Source organism: Sabethes cyaneus, chromosome 2 (genome assembly GCF_943734655.1).
Source record: "Sabethes cyaneus chromosome 2, idSabCyanKW18_F2, whole genome shotgun sequence".
Taxonomy (NCBI): Eukaryota; Metazoa; Arthropoda; class Insecta; order Diptera; family Culicidae; genus Sabethes; species Sabethes cyaneus.
Genome location: NC_071354.1, coordinates 141,657,903 through 141,678,468, shown reverse-complemented (window position 1 = coordinate 141,678,468; position 20,566 = coordinate 141,657,903). Strand labels below are relative to the sequence as shown.

Here is a 20,566-nt window from a genome sequence, read left to right as displayed (position 1 = left end):
TTGGCCATGATTCTACATTCCGATCGAGTCCGTTCCGATCTGAAACCATATCCTGAATCCCGTTCGGCGTGTGTACGGCTTGATTCTGATCGAAGTTAACTTTCTGATCGAATGGGTCCGTTCGATATGTAGAATCGAGGTGACTAGCAACTGCAGGTTCTAATTCCAAGTTCTAATTAATAGTGTTAGCAAACTACGTTCGTTCAGGACATCAACATCGTTATGGATAACAGGAGAGAATATTGTTCGTGACCTGTTGGGACGGGAAAACCTAGCCGCTATGACGCTCCAATTTTTGGATATTTTGGAATGACGTTTATGGATAATGGTTTTATGGACAACGGTGCTAACGCCCGAATCGCTGCAAAACCTTCAGCGACCTCTGCTGGAGAGAGCAGTACAAAGGTTTGCATTTGCCGGAATACGGTTTGTAGCGAGTTACTTTATAACGTTGTGGCTCCTCATTAAAAGGAATTTATCGTGCAGTTGATAAATAAGTCGTAATTCTTTCCTACATTGAAATCGAATTTTCCCCAGTAAAAAACTGTAGTTCGAATTCGGCATTTCTACAAATTGTAAAAATTCTATCTTATCACTAAAGATCTCCGCTAGATAGTTCTTGCACTTTAGCTCTCGAATAACCTTTTTCTAAGCGAAGCGGACTTCGATATCTACAGCTGCCCCAATGTATTCATCATCCATGAAGCCTCCAGAGTATGGTAAACCTTGTAAAAGTTTTTCTTTTAGCGTTTCAAATTCTTCACTTTCATCAACCGTTCGTGAGTTGATTTTGGTTAGCAAATGATTTCTTAGCTCATTAAATCCTTCTAGTGTTAACAGCCTCGATTGATTAAAATCGAGAATGTTTGCTTTACGTGGTACTGTAACAATGTTGTGGGATAGAAGCCGTTTATCGGCTGCTACGGATTGAGTCACATTAGGGTTATTGTTATTTCCGCCTTTTGATCATATGCCGAACAAAATTTCGACGTAGTCTTGACTATCCCTGTAGGCAGGTAGACAAGTAAGCAGCTTCTTGTTTCGTACATACTGTTCAAACATTTCACAAATGCTTTTTATATCAATGAGAAACCAAATCAAAAACAAATAGATGCCATATTGCTAATGATGTGAGTTGCACAATTCTTGACAGGCAGATCCCTGATTACGATAGCTAATCAACAAAGCGATACAGAGGCAAGTATTATTAATGAATTTTCCTCGCCATTCCCAGGCGTAGAGTAAGCACAACACAATATGGAAATCAGTGTTCACCGAATTCCTACAGACAACCAGGACATTCAAAGTAGAAGATCGACAAGAGAAACCAATCGGTTTGACTTAAAAATATTCAAGTTTTTAACTTGGAATGTACACTGGTACTGGGTTGTGATGAGACAAAAAGTAGGCAGTTATAACAAGAATTTTTACCGAGAAGAATATGTAAGTGTTCCACTGCAGGATTACATATGGTACCGTGGACCCCCGTTCGTTTGACCATTTTTAATCTGAGCACTTTTTAATTTGAACCCCGTTGGTTTGCACGACATGCAAATTAAAAATGGTTCATATGTCATTCTCAACATGATATCATTTGTTTATGCAGACAATTCACATAAACACGATTTGTTAATCGGTTTCACATTTCGTTTTCCTAACGATTAAGATAGAAATCCGATCGAAAAATGCAATATTCGCACGTGCTACTGCCAACTAAAACAAACCACCAAAACAATAACAACGAGTAGGGCGGCCAATTCACACAGGTTTCAGCATATTTCGGGTTACCAGTTGTTCAAATTAAAAAGTAACCCCGTTAGTTTGCATGAGGAATCGTTCAAATGAACGGGGGTACACTGTATGTTTTTTTTATTAACCCTCCACTGACCCCTACACCAAAGAGCTCAGAAAGAGCCCCCTGGTAGTGGACACGTACAAAACAAAATATTAAAAGAAAAACGCGGAGATTTAATTAACAACAATTAACAACGAAGTGAGAACCCAGTTTCCACTTAGTTCCTTTGAAGGATTTCACGTACAAAACGGAAAAATAATTTACAAAACATGAAAATAATTTAAACATTGATAACGTAAATTACAATTAAGAATGCAGGAAAAAACCAGCAGGAGCCATAAAAACCTACATTTGCAAAATGGTCAACAGATCTATATAATATATTCATTCACGTTCCTGATTAAGTGATGTTTCAGTCTGTTTTTAAAGAGAATGTTATGTGTTATTCCTTTCAGCTCATTGGGGAGCGAGTTATACTTTAATGGACCATAATTTAGAATGCGCGACAGGCCTAGGTTCGTGCATGCCCTGTTTCTCAAAAGTTCATTCACATGTCTGGTGTTCTGAGGATTGACCCTAGTGGAGAAACAAATATTGTGATGGAATTTGAGGTTTTGCAAGACATTGTGTACAAACACGATCGTTTGAGAGTCATACAAGCCTCGAATGGGAATAACTTTGTGATATAAACTTGTATAAAGTGAAACTGTTGAGTATAGGTGAGGTAAACCGTAAATTACTTTTAAGCATCTATTCTGCAAAGTTTGTATTTTTTTAAGTTTAGATTTAGCAGCGTGACCCCAAACAATAACTAAATATTGCAGTATGGAATGAATACATGCGTAATAGAATCGTAGCAATGCTTCATTGGGAACAAAACAACGCACTCTTTTCATGAGACCACACAATGCTGCAATTTTACTCGATACGTGCTTAATATGAGCATCCCATGAAAGGCAAGAATCTAAATGCAGTCCTAGGTACTTAAAAGATGGAACTTTTTCAATGGACAAGTTACCAATCGATGGGTCAGGGTGATGAAGTATTTTTTTGCGCGGCGAATGGAAAACCATATATTTTGTTTTAGCGAGATTCCATAAGAGTCACTAAATCCGTTTCGATGTCTGTTACAATTGATTGAGTACTATAGCGAGGGTAAAATAAAGCTGTGTCATCTGCAAAGAGCCTCGGTATTCCACGCAGCTTTAAATTTCCCAAGTCATTTATGTACACTAGGAATAGTAGAGGACCTATGTTGCTTCCTTGGGGAACTCCTATATCGATTGGGCGCAAACTACTACGTACACCATTAATTGACACATATTGTTGTCGATTTGATAAGTAGCTCTTTATTAAGTCGTTTGCTACTCCTCTCACCCCGTAACGATCAAGTTTTCTCAGAAGAATTTCGTGGTCCAAAGTATCAAAGGCTTTTTTGAGGTCAATAAATAAACCCCCTTCTATTTTTTTTTTGATCAATTTGACCAATTAACTCATCAACGAGTTCAGTGATTGCAGTCGATGTGCAACAGCCTTCTCGAAAGCCATACTGAAATTTATATAAAACATTGCTGGCACAAAAGAAGTTTACAAGCCGACTAGTTAATAACTTTTCCAATATTTGTTAATGACAGACAATGTTGAAATTGGACGATAGTTGGATGGATCACAATTATCTCCAGATTTGAAAACGGGCGAAACTTTAGCGATTTTCAGTACACTTGGATAAGTCCCAGTTACTATAATTCTGTTGAAAAGTTTAGCGATAACCTCTGAAAACCGGTTTATGTTTGCTTTCAGCAAATCTGCAGGAAAGTTATCATGCCCTCTACTTTTTTTTAGCGTCGAGCTGATTTATTAGAATGATGACTTCATTCATTCTAGCAGGTCTTAAGAAAATAGAGCTACTTACACATTTAACAGTTTTCAAATAATCAAAATTATTTTTTGGAAGTTTGCTAGCTAATTTGTTCCCAATACTAGAGAAATAGCAATTGAATGCTTAAGCAACATCATGATTCGTATCCAATTTTTTTTCGTTAACATTCAATTTGATTTGTTCATTAGGTTTAGATCGGCCGAAAATTTCATTCAGTTTTTTCCATACGTTAGAATGACTTGAACTTTTGAGCACAATGTTAACGCCGTACTGCCCAATAGTAGGATTGACGGAGCGACAGCGATTATGGTTACCAGCCCACATAAACCGATTCTAAAAAGTACGTAATGAATCATGTGCACTGTTAGCAGAAATTTTCAACAGAAAAGCGATATTTATCTCGACATACATCCGAAGCATAACAGGAATAAGAAATAACGAATTTAGAAAACTGTCCAGGTACCTTATATCGCTGCCCAAAATATGATATCAAAACATCATCATAACTGGCGCTATAAACTCACACTTAGTAACGCAGGACCTAACTGATATGGAAAAAAGAGTCATAGGAAACAATCTTCATACAGCTTCTGTAACTCAAAAGGAATAGATCTTAAAACCTTTATGCCCAATCATGAAAGAATAGCTACCATTTAGCTCCTCCCCTTCGGTTAAAACTTGGTCAAATGGAAAAAGCACTTCACAATTAGACCACGTCCTCATGATAAAAATGGATTTCTTAAAATTACCACGTATCAGAGTTTTCTTCAAACCAGCACCAATCAGAGTCCACAAGATGATGGAATGCAGTTTCGAACACAGAGATCATACTACAATCTATCCATTCAAATGTAGAGCGAAGAACTCACAACCAGCAAAAAACCAGCGTGATATAAAGATAGTTGAACTAGAACTGGAGAAGCTGAAAAGACTAAATATCAACAGATGACCAGTTGTTAGACACAAGCGAGATGGAGCAAAGATGGGAGTGATTGGAGACAGCCAACAAGTCGCCACCGACTCGCCGTAGCACAAACGTGTGCAAAGCCGCGTTCTTAGCAAAACAAAATGACTGTGACAGACAACCATAAAGTCCAATGTCCACTATAGAGTTATTTTGGTAGAGTAAGAAGCGTAGAGCGTAGATACTCTACCGGTTGTGTTTACACTATAAGGCATCTCTAGCACTCTACCGCTCTACCTAGAGAAGCTCTAGAGAAATTTTACGTAGAGCTCTACCACACACTCTACGGGATGTGTCCACTGGAGAAACTGGAGAGCGTAGAGCTCAACCAATCTCTATGTCAATATGGCGTTTCGTAGAGCTCTACGCTTTATCTAACCTGCTAGATAGAGCTGTAGAGAACAATTTAGCTTTCGAAACGATTTTGCAATGACGCCATATTTTTCTGATTGATGCGTACCATGTATGTGTACGAACAGTCGTTTATTTCCTCTCTAGCCTCTTGCCGGTTTTTTGAATCACAGAAACACAAAGCTTTCGCCAACAAATAAAAATGAATTCTAGACAAAAGCAAGCATCGGCTGCAGTGTTCGTTTTGTATTCGGGTTTCGAATCAAACAAAAGAAAGTGTTGGCTGTTGGGAGCGAAAGTGGATTGCGAGAAGAAAGCAAAACACTGGAAATTGAAGACGGAGATGCAGCTGCATATTCGAATGTTTGCCGCATGTCAGCAGAAAATTTTAAAATGTTGTTACAAATGAAGAGCTGAAAGGGAAAGCCAAAATGGAGCGATTAAAGCTAGAACAATTTGATGTCTCTGCTTTGGAAGCAGGCCAGAATAAATGACTAAGTCTTCTCGTCCTAACAAGATTTCTTTCGACCATAATTACACCTAGACCAATTTGATGTCTGTGTTAGAAAAGTGCACCAGAAATAAGTGAGATATGAAACGTGAAAGAATAAAATTCATCACTCGAAACTTGTCCTTATACGACAGACTTCGCAGCCAGCTGTTAGAGTACAGGATAAATGCGGGACCAATGCTACGATCCTATTGACTCTAACAGCCTCTCCCAACTACCAAGTGGAGTAAGTCCTAAAAAGTGTGAAACAGTCGAGAAATTGGAGACGGACAGCCATTCACCGAACTTGTTGGCGGAGCATTGTTATGCAGGTCAAATTCTAGTGGACATCGCACCAGGATAAGTAAGAAGGTAAGTATATCCTCAAATGGAATGCATAGATTATTGTAGATGTATCGAATTGCAGTATACATTGCGACCTACTATCATTCAAATTTAATATCCTATTAAGGGGAGGGGCTGTTCCTATAAATGTATTCATTCGTACGCCGAGGCCACGTTTGTTTTCTGAGAAACAGACCCTTCTACTTTTTCCATAAGGTTTATGCGGGTAAAATAAAGCAAACTGTTTTATTCATACAGGCTATTGAGAATTTCGAGCGAGGTGTGGCACAATGCAGCGAGAGACAGACCAAAGTTTAAGACATTGTGCTTATTAAAATATGTGCTGGAGTCCATCCGGATCTGAGTATGTATTATAGTTACTATATATATAGTTCGGCGGATACAAAAATCGGGAGCTAAATAAACGTCAAAAGCGGAGCCAAACGTTTTTCAAAATTCGAATTGTGGGACTAATGTTAATAAACACACTTTATTTTCATAGAACTAGTCATTTTCAACAGCCACTAGCGATTATTTTTCGTAAAAACCTGCACATTTCTCCATAATTTCAAATTTATTTCAAAAATCAGAGTTGCCAATTCGGCTGGTTTTCTATCCGCCGAACTATATATATATAGTAACTATAGTATGTATGTCCGAGTATCATATTCACAGTTATTCCATATTCATATCCCTTCATATTCATTTCTTAAGGCCCGCGCAGAATTGGTACTTTGCGGTTGCGTTTGCGTTAATCTGACAGTTCACCCATACAATTTGACAGATAATCTGTCAAATCTACGTAACCGCTACCATAAAGTACTTATTCTGCGCGGGCCTTTAGGCATTACATTCCGTTGCTAAATATGATATCCCAGCCTTTGGCAGACAGATCTCAGAGTCAGTTCATCGAATCCACGCAGGGTGGGAACGCCTCCGCCTGCGGACATGGGCATATCGGCTATACTTGGAGCTCTATCTGTGTTTTACTGAGCGATATTGCCTGTCTCGTCAGGGCTTTTGGGGTCTCCCTGCAACCCTGATAACAACACAAAAGGGCCCGTACAAAGCGGTACAAAGCGATCAACTGAAAACCCGAAAGGAAAAAATGGAAAATGAATGTTAGGGTTCATGCAACTAAGCCATTGTTCATTTACTATATCCAGTTTTATTTCTTTCACAATAGTTATCACTCACGGTAAAGTTTTACAACCATTTTGTCATGTTTTATTGTACAAAAAACCTTGTAAAAAGCTTCAGTAGGATAAAATACTACACTTATCACGAGTATCTCGCTTTGTTCGATTTGGAGAAAATGACGGATCAGAATGTTATAAGGAACCAATTGGCATTACGCTATCGCTATTACTCAGTTACTACTACCAGAGTAAACTCACAAAAGATTTTTGATGCAGTTCAAAACATAGTTCAGGATGTTTTCTTTGGGTACTTCACCGTTCAGCATGCAAATATCCGTTCGATCCTTGAATTCTTTGGAATGCTTTTCATACATAGGCCAAACGCACATTTCGAAATATCCAATAACATCCGGTGGATCATAAACGCGTTGCACTCTTCTTGCATAACACTTCTCATAGGGAAGGTGTAGATGAAACTTAATGCTACACAAGTCCAGCGTAAATGGATGATTAAATATGAGAAATCCCTCAATTAGCAGCACATTGAGCTTAATGTTCATATTTTGGAATGTTTCGTTTTTTGATTTTTTGATTAGAGTCGTCGACCGTTGGATCGCTGCAGCAGCATTTTCGTCGTATTTGTTCAGGTAATTACTAAGGAAGTGATCAGCGAAAATATTATCCTCATCGGTAACAGGATCCACCTGCTCAGCTATGTTGCTATCCGTTTCGCTCTTACTCAATTGCTGGCAGTTGTATAGGATAAACTTGTGGCCAAGTATCTTCATAATATCGTGACACATTCGATCCATATCGATAGAGGACATGATTTCCCAATTAATGTGGTTTAGCTTTTCGACGACCTTGTGTTTAGGACTATCCACGGGCAGAAAATAGTCATCCTGACAAATCAGAGCCGTCCTGTTTAAAGTGATGTTTTCTTTGAAGATAATTTTATTCAGGTGACCACTGAAATAACTCTGGAGCGATTTCGCCAGCACAGTTTTTCCACCGTTGGTAACGCCCGAAATGCCTATTACCAGCCATGTTTCCATTGTGCATGGAGTTGGACGATTGTCCTATCGTATGTAAACAGGTGTAAAGAAGGTTATGTAATGTGCTTAGTTTATCGTAATAATGAATAGAGATTGTTAACCTTAGTGTATGGTCCATGTCTTTTTCTAAATTTAATTCAATACTATCAATAAGATTGTACCATATAAGAAAACAGAAAGGGTTCGAAATTCTTACCTGAAACCGCTTGGATTAAAAAAAAGAAGAAATACCACAAACCAATAGAGAAGATTACAAATCCATTTTAATAATTTAAATCGCCTCGAAACACCATTGCAAACGCTTTGCAAACCTCATCAAATGTAATATCAAAATTCTTTTCTATAGCAGAAAATATAATTCGTTTCAAGTATGCCTATCACGTTTCGAAACCAACAGGTACCTAGCAGTTTTTAGTAACGAGATCATTTCGATCGTTGTGTTTGATATAGGTTACTAAAACAGCATAATATGAATTACGGGTGCCGATCGTATTTTATAACTTTAAAACTCCGTAATTAAACAAATTTTAAAAGCTAGCCACTTTTTCTTCCGAACGAAAACCGTCCACATCAGCATCAACGCTTATCAGCTGAACTGGAAATGACATGAACCCTGACCTTGAAGCTATCACAATCTCTATTCTGCAACGTCTTCAACAATAATCCAATACTCACGATTTATTCGTTTTAATCCGCGTGGGTTCTCAATTGTCCTTTCAAATGATAAAGGGTAAAGCCGGACAGGCCTCCAAGAAAAAGAACTCCAAAAACAGCAGGTACCAAAAAGGCAAAATGTTTTTCAGGGAACAGCAAGTGAATCCAGCTTTCTGCAAGAATAAATTGAATGTAATTGGTCTGACTGATGATCACGTTCAGTACGAGCACAGTGACGGTGATTTTTTTTATAACAATGACGTTAAACATGGATAGGAGCGTCTTCTATTCAAATGATTCAATCTAATACATCACAATACACTTTCATCCAGACACTATTTCAACCGCGGAAAAATAAACATGTAATTTTCGAATTCAATACGTAATGTCGTAAACAAGCTGATTAAAAAAAATCGTGCATCAACCGAAATCAAATTCTACGCTTACCTTCGCTGGAGTCAATCACTATAAAGGGCAGGATTGCAACCCAAAAGAAGTAGTAACTAAAAACAACCAATGTTAGAGCAAGAATCAGCCTGCCCAAGAACGCATTCGATGCCATTCACGATTTTACGTAGTTAGAATGATTGCCAAACTGACTGAGTGAGAAATATTTAGACTTCCTTAAACGAAGACAATTTAAAATGAATTACTCAACGAAAAAGAACCACTTCACTTTGTTTGTCCAAGCTTCAAGCGAGAGATTATATTTTACGTCGCGGGGAACTCTAATTACTATAAAAACAATGTAAAATAATGTAAACAAAAAATGCCGACACGATCAAAGATGCCAAACTTTTTAAAAAAATTAAGTAACTCGAAATTTTTGTAAAAATAGAAATAGGGACCATACTTCAGCAATATTCTTTTACAGTCCATAGAACGAACCAACCATCAGTTTTGGTCTATCCGATTTAAAAAAGAAACTAAAAAAAATCAGCGAAAAAACAGCGAGAAATATTCTAGAAATTTGATTTTAAATGCTAATCAATCATCTGTTCCATCTGTTCACATGGCAACCCCGTGCGAGAACTGTCAAAACAAAGCACTGCCAACCAGGGATACCAGATGTGATGATTTGTTTGGAATGCGCAGACTTGAAGTCTGCGTAGATTCTAAAACTTGCAGTTTTTAAAAATATGATGAAAATTGGTGCCCCTAAGTGTACAAACTTAGATTTTGAGCAGAAAATTTAATTAATTCTGGCGACCTTCCAGCGCATCGCCATTTTTCTGTGACTGAAATCTAAATGTCAAAAGCACTGAGTGGAAAATCACTTCATATAGAAAAATACTATAGTCGTAGTTTGCGGTTTCGTCACTAACGAGAATGACATTAGCTGAGACCAGGGCTTAAAAAGGGATCGCAAGTTGAATGTGACTGCCGTGAATGCGAACTTTCCGCATTCAAACTCCGATTTTTGAACGATCATTTGACCGTTTTTTTAATCCAGTCAAACTGCCGCTTGCGCTGCTGCCGTCGTACAATTCATGCGGCATCTCAGCAAAAGCAAACAGTCGATCTCCCGTTTTGCTTTGCGCTTTGAGAATATAAACTGCAAACTGACTGGAAGCATACGGTGACGTATTTTTTCGTTTTTCTTTTTGTCTCCAAATCGGCTGCTCACAGTAAAAGTTTGTCACCCAGACGTCGGTCCGACGCAAGCAAAATATTCGTTTGTATTGGACGGAGTCCGACCGATTTCTTCCATGCACATGTAGTGGTTGTTTTTTTGTAGTATTGAATCATACGATTGTGCGGTTGCTTTTCGTAGCGTGGTGATTGCCAGTCATTTGACTGTTTTGCAGTCATTCGCTGCTCCAAACGGTAAAGGCAACTTGATCGAAACGAAAATGTCAAAAAGTTTTAGAAGCCGTTCGTTCTGCAGCGTGCAGTGGGGGTTTGACTGAGCAAAATGCCAGTTGTGTTATGCATAGCATTCGTATTCCACCTCTAAACGGACGGTGTGAACTTGAATGCGCGTTGGTGTGACTGCGGTAGAAAAAAAGGATCGGTCGAAGCCCTGGCTGAGACTCGTTTATGTAGGAGTGAGAGGGGAGCAAAGAGTGGAGGAGAGGATCCGGGAGTTTTAAATTTGATGTTGTTGATATAATTCCTACTGCAAGCAGCCTCAGCGAGGGCCCCAGCTAATGTCAAAAAATCTTTATATGTGTACGTGGTGGAATACTTCATGGAGCAAACACTGGAGTATAATACGGGTTGCTACTGTGTGACTGGTATTGGTGGTTTGAGTGTACCGGGAAAAAAATTTTCGCTTCGACAGAAGTTTGCAGATGCAAACAAACCGCGTATGCGTGTCCACCTTTTCGCGCGCCTAATGGTGGCTAGTGGGTACACTTTTCGACAATGTTTATTTGCTTTTGGGAACTCCGCTCACGTACGTTTGAAAGTTCTACAATAATAAAGGCTAGCATTGGGCGATACTGTATCTGTATCGAAAAAATCGATACTTTTGGGCCGATACATCGATATTTTGGATCGATACTGAGCGTCCCGATACCGGCCAGTATCGATGCTAAAACACCGATATTTGTATCGATACCTTTATATAGTAAAAGCCAGAGAAACTAAAATACTTATCCTAATTAATAACCTTGCTTATCCTAATGCGATGTCCATTAGGATTTCACCTGCATAACAAGGTTCCGCCAACTAACTCGGTCCATGGCTGCCCGTCTCCAATTTCTCGAATGTCCCACACTTTCCAGGACTTGCTCCATTAAATGGAGTCCATTTGGTCTAACCGTCGAGCACGCTGCGTACCTCTGCGCCTCGAACCAATCGAATTCGAGGCAAACATCATTTTTACGGGATTGTTTTCCGGCATGTCTCGCTCATTGTACCCTTCCAGCCTCAGTCACTTTCTGAATACTGGGTTCGCCGAAAAGCTGCGCCAGCTTGTGGTTTATGTTTTTTCTCCATACACCGTACTCACATACACCACCAAAGATGATCCTAAGCACACAACGTCCAAACGTTGCCATGGCCGTTGCAGCGCTTTCAAGTCTCCGTCGAGCATTGTCCACATTTCGTGCCCGTAGACTATCGGTCTTATTTGCGCTTTGTACATGGTACATTTGATACAGGGTTGAAGCTTGTCAAATTTTATGGTCTTGTAGAATCCGTAGTAAGCACGACTTCCGGCAAGAATGGTGAGGTATGTTTCTCTGCGGCAGTTGTTATCCGACGTCATCAACGACCCGAAGTATACAAACTCGTTTACCACCTCGAACTCGTAGAAATTAAAATATGAGGTGCACCTAATTAAAAGTACGGCGGCTATTTTTTTTCGATAAATATACTAACGCTGCAAAAATAGATGCATTCCAAGTTCCAGTCTTAAATCAAATTTTAAATAAAACTTTAATTTCAATTTGAAATCCAATTTCAAGTCGGATTTCTTGGGCGATGTAAAAAATCAAATTAACTTTCAAATCCTATTTCAAGTCCAATTCGAAGTTCCTTTTTAAGTCCGATTTAACTCCAATTTCTGGCGAAGTTGTAAGTAAAATTTCTAGTATAATTTTACATCCGATTCTAGGTTAGTTTCAAGTAAAATTTCAAGTTCAATTTCATGTCTCATTAAGTCCTATTTCATGTGTAATTTCAAGTCCAGTTTATATATTCTAGTCTGAATTAGTCCAAACTTAAGTTTAACCACAGAGAACAGACATCCAAGCGAAAGGTCCAAACTTGGATAAAACTTATGTCAAATTAGTTGGGAAACTATAGTGATGGTGTCGCTAAAGGCGCATAAAATTCTACACTAAACTCACAACAGCTAGCTTCTGGCGCTAGCATAACGCATATAAGCCATATATACTAGCGCCAGAAGAGCCAAAGGTTGTCAGTGTGCAAATCAAAAAAATCATTTAGTTGGGAAACTATAGTGGTGGTGACGCTAGCATATTAGGTGATTTTAATTTGAAATTTTATCCAAGAATTCGCGAAAAATTTGTTCCTGAATGGATGTCTGTTCTCTGTGGTTTAACTTCGCGTCCAATTTTAAGTGTAATTTGAAGTCCAAATTCAAGTTCCACTTTTAGTTTAATTTAAAGTTCCAGTTCAATTTAAAGTAAAGGTTTAAGTTGAAATTGATTCAAACTGTCCAATATCATTTGATCATCAATATCAATTTAAAGTTCAATTTTTAGCATAATGCCATGCTTAATTCTAAGTTAAATTTCAGTTCCTATTTCAAGTTCAATATCAAGTTTAATTTCAGGTTCAATTTTAAGTAAAATTTCAAGTGCAATTCCAGCTCCTTCAAATGCGATCATTTAGACAACTCGCAAGTTGCTGAGAACTACGCGCACTTGCTGAGTGAAGCTTTGCTTTCCTCAATGGAGCTAGCTGTCTTGCCACTCGAAAATGGATGTGGTTGGATACGCTAGGCCGTCAACCGCGTTGTTAAGTAAAGAAACCCTGAGTGCATGGAGTGACTTTTGACGGAGATGAACTGGAAGGGGTTGATGAATTCATAAATTAGGGATCTCTGGCAACCGCCGTCAATAATACGAGTAAGCAGATTCAACGACACATTCTAGCTATGTCAGGTCTACTTTTCCCTTCGTAAGTGATTTCGATCAAGGAGCATAAACCGTACGCAAAATATAAGTTCATTTGCCGTATTTGAACGCAGGGTGTTGGTAACTGGAAGCAGAGAGCGGTCCAGGCGTATAACCCACGAGCTGCAGGCACTACTTTGAAAGATTTCCATCGTACACCTGCCGGCCGGCTGCAACATGCATTCAACCAAATTTCAGCAGTGTTTGACTTTCATCTGTCTCAGCAAGTGTTACGCTCTACAGTTATTTCAATGTTTCGATGTTTACTGTCTAAGGTGTTAAGGGCCATTAGGGTATTGTTACCTGTTGCTGTTGGTAAAGTTATGCTAAAGTAATAAATGTTGTAAGTAACTTGACAGATTTCTTGGCGCCTTTTGCACTGGTTTTCGGTGCAGTTTCCATGACAGTTAAGATTAGCTAACTTCACAGTAGCTCGCCATATCGTTCATATTAGAAAGCATTTGACTCCACAACACGCACGAGGCACCTCGGTTAAATTAGATGTCCGCTCAGCCATTAAAAAAAATAATTTACAAACAATCCTCATGTCGCACGAATCACTTATAAAAGGGGCAGTTTGGTCAACGCTGATCTGAAGTCTCCAAAACACTTGTAGAGCAAAGTGTTTAATTTAGTTATCTGTATGATTGTAGAGGTACATTCTCACGGTCATCATAATTGTCCAGTTTTGTATGGCTTGTACCTTTTGTAGCGTAAACAGAGGTGGAAGGGGGTTAAATTAATTGGTTTGTCGAATCTAAATCTCGCGTAACTTTTCAAAAGGACCTAAGTAACATTGAGAGATTCTCTTTGATCTTCCTCTCTTCCGATTATTACGGCGACATAAAAGCATTTCAACAAAAGTTTTCTTGACGATTAGGTAGGTAGTGACACCAGCAACCGATTTATGCAAGGCAGATGTTTTAAAGTGCATTTGCATCGCCGTGGCAACCGAAAGAGAAGAGGCACAAAGAGAATCTCTCATTGTTACTTAGGTCCTTTTGAAAAGTTACGCGAGAAATCTTCATCCGCATGTTTGGGCAGAAAATGTTCTGATTTTTTAGTTCGACCGATATGGTCACCTCGCATTATATTCGTAGGTTCCATTTCTAGCATTTTTGTCTGTAAGGTTGCTGAATGGTCGATTTCTGGCCGGCCCGGCCGGTTTTTCACTTGCAAAGCTGGTGACCGGTCAATCTGGCAAAAAGTCGGTTTACCGACTTAAGAAAACGGATTTGCTGAAAAAACGGATGAAAATTATGCTAAATAATAAACAAAAGTATGGTTTTCGTTGTGGTTGCGTGCACCCTGTCAGTGTATCGATACCGATATCGATACTACTGGTATCGATACATGCCGCCCGATATTTCAGCCGGATCGATACTTTTAAAAAAATTGTATCGATATTCGAATATCGATACTTCTCGCAGTATCGCCCAATGCTAATAAAGGCGGGAAATATCAACACGAGCTGAATAAAGTTGCCAAAGGCATACAAACGTTTTCCGAAAGTTGTACCCACTAGCCACCATTACGCCCGCGAAAAGGTGGATACGCTGCGAAACGTACGTGCGTAAATGTCAAAAATGCAAATTTAAATTGTGATATATTGAAACAAATCACAAACCACTTTCAAACCCTGAAGATGAAGACACAACTTCTTTGTGCACCGATCAGTGTTTGCAAAATATCTGGCATCACTATACAAGATCCGAATATGTACAGGGTGCCGCAACCCAATGCGATTAATACAGGTGAAATGGCTGACTGAGAAGAGCGAGTAGACGGTCTTTTTTCAGACTTTGAACTTTTTGCTTTGACGTAGGACTATGTCTTACTGGAAGGTAGCAAAGATAGGGAGTTATTTGGAGATATTACAAAAAATCAGAAACTGCAAGCGTCATGAAAAAATGATAAGTTTGGAGGCGATTTCTGGAACAATTTTCAATACTTTTTCGCCTGTCGATCGGAACCCGGAAAAAATAACCATAGCTTTAAGATAAAAATAATTGCAACAGTGGGATACAAAGAGATTTTACCATAAAAATGACGGGTTATTAAGTATCTTAACAATAAAAAAATGTATTTTTTCACGAACAAAAACTTTCAATTACAGTAAAGGTTATCGTCCTTTTATAGTAATTTTTCCAAGAGAAAAAACAAAATATAATTTAAAAAGCAGTAAATTCGTGGTGAAATATGGAAAATTCTATTCCTTAAAATAAACAAAAATATGAATAAATTTAAATTTGAGGCAGTTTTACAATAAATTTACCATAAATTTCAATGTCCACAATAAAAACTGTAGTGGATGCATTGTTTCTAATACAAAATTTAATGTAACATTTTTTTACGGGAAAATCTATACGCATTGGATCCAATAAAGAAAATTATTAACTTCTAAATACGCGCTATCAAAGATTGAAAATAATTAAATATATTTAATAATATATTATTGCGAAAAATCCCCCTTCTTAGACTCCCACGCAAAAATTATTAGTGTAGTTTTTTTCTGCGTCTTTCACACACATTTCCAATTTAGCAATTTAACGGCTCTGTTCACCGCCAATTTGACACTTCTGTACGCCTCCGTGTTTGACAAGCATATCTTCAATGTTTTAGTCAGTAGAGGATAATTAATGTTAAATTATGAATTTGCGTAGAACTCGTAAAATTACTGCAAAACACAATATCCAATTAAAAATTCTCGCTTCGTGGTTGATTAGGCACGTCTTGCTAATTTGTGTTGTAACATGTAACAAACTGGTAACATTTTATACGCTTATACAGTGATACAAACTCGTATTCGTACACCTACATGCAGAATTCGTCCTTCTACATTTGAAAATTTAACAGAAGTTTTAGGGACATGTCATTTAGGTAAGATCATAGTGTTATTAACATTTGAGGTTAATGTTAAGGTTAAGGTATGATATCTGGCTTTAAAAAAATGGTTTTTATTCATCAGAAAAAAAAACTAGTTATCGCATGAAAAAATCCACTCAAATTCATATTCATACAGGCCTCGAAATAACAGTTTTGATCTCGCAGATGTGGCCCAATTTCAAGGATTAGTATTTAGTATGGTATCCCCCAGATAACACAAAATCGTAATAGAAAGTTCACATGAAATCGTTTTCATGTCAATTTCACATCGAAATTGTATAATGATTGGAGTATGTCAAATCGAAGTGAACAATAAGTTGTTTTGCAGTCGTGCGTGTCTTTATATACAATTCATGACTGTGAATTATAAAGCAGGATAGACAATTGCAATATTTGATTATATCTATATCATATATTCAGGAGTATTTAGTTGCGTGTTATAAAAACTGCCCAAAATAGAATTACAAATAGTTGTCAAAATTTTCGCACGTATATCGCCTCCACATTGGTACATATATGTTCTTATATGGCGTGAAATATAACTTTTTCGTTCAGATATGATTTCGTATACCTCAGTTGCAATCGAGATATACAAACCAAATGGTTTACTGGGCCCGTGCTCATTGCAACTGCCTTTAGTCGTTTTGGCATGCTGATTATGAGTTTTTTTTGTGTATTCAATGGGAAGTTTGTCCCATTCGTCCGTCAAGTACTTTATTTATCACTGGCGTACTTCTCAACCCAAGTAACATATTTGTCGTGTAATAGCTCATGAAGCACTTGTCCTACGGGACTTAGCTATACAATAGCTTAATAAGCTATTATACAACAAAAAGATTACTTGGGAAGCACAGATATCAAATTAGTATAAGTCTGAACGTCTAGGGTTGCCAAGTGGCCGGTTTTTGGCCGGCCCGACCGGTTTTTCACTTGCAAAGCCGGTGGCCGGTTTTCCGACACATGAAGCCGGATTTGTACTATTTGTCTAATTTGTAAATTTTCTGATAAATTTATTAGCAATCCTGAGCAGTGAATTATTGAAGATAGCCAGTTTTGCAGTGACAATACTTTGCTTCTGGCGGTAATTTACATTAAATTGCCCACTAGCGCCAGAAGCAAGTAGTTGTTGCTCTGATTCCTACCGGTCGCTATCTCCACAACTGACTGTTCATCCCATTTACACGGAAAACTGTCAACTGACTTGCGGTGACTACCCAAATAATATGTCATTAACGCACATTACACATTCCAGGCAAATCCTCTAAAAATAATGCTGCCACAACCCCCCCTCCGCATTTTTTTGAAGGCAGGACCGACCGGCCGCTTTTTGTAATTTTGATACTTGGCAACCCTATGAACGTCGTTAAGAATATTCAACCTGTTGGGACGAGATAGATATGTGACTTTTTTTCTAGAACTAAAGTAATCAAAATCACAGGAAGCAGATGGTGTATTTAACTGTCGTCCCTGCTTGTGGAGCCAGGCGATCACAAAGAAAATGTATGGGTATATTTGACCTTTTCACTAATTAGTGATTGAAAAAGAATGTTATGATAGAAATCACATATTGCTACATCTTTCATGAATCGGTCGATATCTAAACCATGACAATCTGTTCATAATTGGCAGAGCTATTAGCGTTCAAAATCTTTCATATTTTCGTGACGCTTTCAGTAGCTCAAACATCGCCTGTTCAAACACCATTTAAGTGCTTACTTTATTTAGCTTTGATCGCCTCAAATCAGCCCGTAAACAGTAATTGCTCATGCAATTCAGCTACTATTGTTACTTAGGAACCGCCGATGGGGTCCAAAACAAATTGGTTATCTGGTTGGTTTGCTGAATATTATTCAGCTGAGCAGTACAGCCACAAACTTTCTGAAACACTACACAAGTTTTTTTTTACTTACGTTTGCAGATACGTCTTTTCGCAAAAATATTCGAGAATGAGCTTAAGCGCCGTGCCACTCAGCCGGTTTTTTCTGTTTATCATGTTTTAACACAACAACCAACAGTCGAATGAACTAGTGGTCGGCCAGCAGTGGTGGTAAGAAGATCGTGGTGTCAGTCAGCGGCTGGTTAGGTTAATTAGCAGTTTAGTGTAAAGTGCTAAATCGCAATGTCTAAGATTATTCGTAAAATCATTTCAACTACCAAATGTCCAAAGCCGTTAGCTCCATACAGGTATGGTAATATAATCTTTATGTTAGACTTTTTTTTACCAAATCTCTTCAAATGTGATTTAATAAACACCAACAAATATAAGCTATGATTATACGTTGCTATTTTTGACTAAGTATACTTTCTATAAAAAACAATTTTGCGAAGGTTTTGTGTTAGCATTATTTCAATTTCCAGTACAGTCGAAAATTAACTTATCAATTGAAACGAATCTGGCGTAGGAGCCGCTAGTATAGAGATAACAAACTAGTTAATGAACATGTACAATCAAAACAGATAAGGGATGCTTCATAGTATACAATGCTTAGCTTGACATTTGACTTTGCGTTGATTATGTGACAAATTATAATTTTGTTTTTGGGTTATATATGTTACAGACCATTATTTTATAATTATTTTGACAAATATAGAAGCAGTAATGTCATCGTGTTCGATTGCAGATGAAACCGAGGATGGTTTTAGGCTGGAAATTATCTCGATTAGTAGTATAGTTACTGAAACATACGGTGTAACATTTAACATGTGTTTATCGTTTTACCACACATGCAAAATACGTCGTACGATATCAAAGTTCTCTCGACTAATTCACATGTCATATATAATTTTTAAAATTTTATGTTTTCTTATATTATGAAAAGAGGCACTTGGTGATAAGCCACCTATTTTCATTGGCGGTACTAGGGGGAATAGGAGAGATTTTGCCCCCTAGAAAAATGAACCTGAACGACCAAATAAAATGGTCGAAAAAATACCGGGGGTTATAGCCCCCCTAGAAATGAGCACTAGTTCCACCAATGCCTATTTTCACAACAAACCCGTCCCTGTAGAAGTAGAACGTTTGCCATCTAAGACACCATTTGTAATTATATCATTTAGCCCAAAAAGTTACTTTTCTAAAACGTGTAAAAGTGCGGAAAACCGATAAGTTTTACTGAGATATAGGAACTTGAATTTTGGGGTCTAAATTGATTCCAATGTCACATAACGTAAGTTTTTCAACAAAATTGTCGCAAAGATTACGAGATTTTTTGATTAAATTATTTCTGGGAAAAAGCTCTTCGATGGGCACATCTAGTCGCAAAAGAATCGGATTAATTCGTTGGAAAATCTAAGAGTTCATAGCTTTTCAAAGTAGTGCATGGTTAAATTAACCCCCTGGTGCTGCAGTTTTTTCTTAGCTTTCGCGAAATTTTGAAATTTCACATGGTATAAATGTTTCAGATTAAAGCCTAGTATCCAGCTGAAAAGAAAACAGCTCAAGAAAAAATTTTGCTATTTATCGAAGAAAATTTGACAACTGTAAGGCAAGCAGTTATCTGTCATTTTTTCTTGTAGTAATAATTGCGCCGGATATTATTCCGTACGGAAAAGTGACGTTTCAATTCACTTGCATGTTAAACTGCGCCATCTGAAAGTGAAACAATATTTCTTGTCAGGTGCATACTGGTAAAGAAATCGCAAACGGAAAATCTTTTCTATAGCATTTCTTGGCCTATCTTTTTGCCCATTTCTTTTCAGGTCGATACTAGGCTTAACATAGTAAACCAGACTATGTATCTAGTTGAATAGTAGATTAGACTATAATAAGAAGAGTATGTGTTAACATAACAGAAAGAAGTATCTAGAATTTACAGCGATTTATAGAGATTTACACCCATGTCATGCCGTCAAAAGATGACGCAGGGCCCCAGAGGGTTAACCGCAAGATACAAACTAAGATTGGCATTGTATACATTTATTCTAGATGTTTTGTTGAAATTTACTTTCAGCCAAGCTGTTGTAGCCGACCGCACAGTATATTGCTCGGGAGTTATCGGTATTCAGCTAAATGAACCAAAATTGGTCCCTGGAGGAGCAGTTGCACAAACGGCCATGGCATTGGAGCACTTGAAGAATCTCCTGCAAGAAGCCGGATCTGGTATCGATAGAGTAGTTAAAACAACAGTGCTGTTGGCTGATATGAGTGATTACACCGCAGTCAACGAAGAGTACAAGAAAGGTAATGGCATCGAGTGTCAAATTAGCTATCATAACCCTCTATTTAGTTTTTAGCGATAGCTTTCCGGCTCGCACTTGCTACGCAGTATCGAAACTCCCTCTTGGTGCTGCTGTTGAGATCGAAGCCGTGGCCATCGTCGGGGAAGTAACCCAAGTTAGCTAAGTTTCCCAGTGATATTTCGACAAATGTTGGAACTATAAAAGTACTCCCACAAATTAATAATATTTCGAAAATAAAGT

General features: G+C 38.0%; 2 protein-coding genes across 2 annotated transcripts; one reads left to right on the top strand and one right to left on the bottom strand.

Moving 5' to 3' along the window:
* Positions 1–7,039: 7,039 nt before the first annotated feature.
* Positions 7,040–9,354, bottom strand: LOC128737122 (nicotinamide riboside kinase 1). The gene is made up of 3 exons (XM_053831687.1): positions 9,120–9,354; positions 8,694–8,845; positions 7,040–8,042 (listed from the first exon to the last, which is right to left on the bottom strand). Exon 3 carries the CDS (start codon positions 8,016–8,018, stop codon positions 7,218–7,220), a length of 801 nt encoding a protein of 266 aa, XP_053687662.1. The 5' UTR covers positions 8,019–8,042; positions 8,694–8,845; positions 9,120–9,354; the 3' UTR covers positions 7,040–7,217.
* An 8,840-nt stretch (positions 9,355–18,194) lies between these two features.
* On the top strand, positions 18,195–20,566 carry LOC128737791 (rutC family protein UK114-like). Its single transcript, XM_053832497.1, has 3 exons — positions 18,195–18,331; positions 20,098–20,327; positions 20,374–20,566. The coding sequence occupies exons 1-3, from the start codon at positions 18,267–18,269 to the stop codon at positions 20,487–20,489; spliced, it is 411 nt and encodes a 136-aa protein (XP_053688472.1). The 5' UTR covers positions 18,195–18,266; the 3' UTR covers positions 20,490–20,566.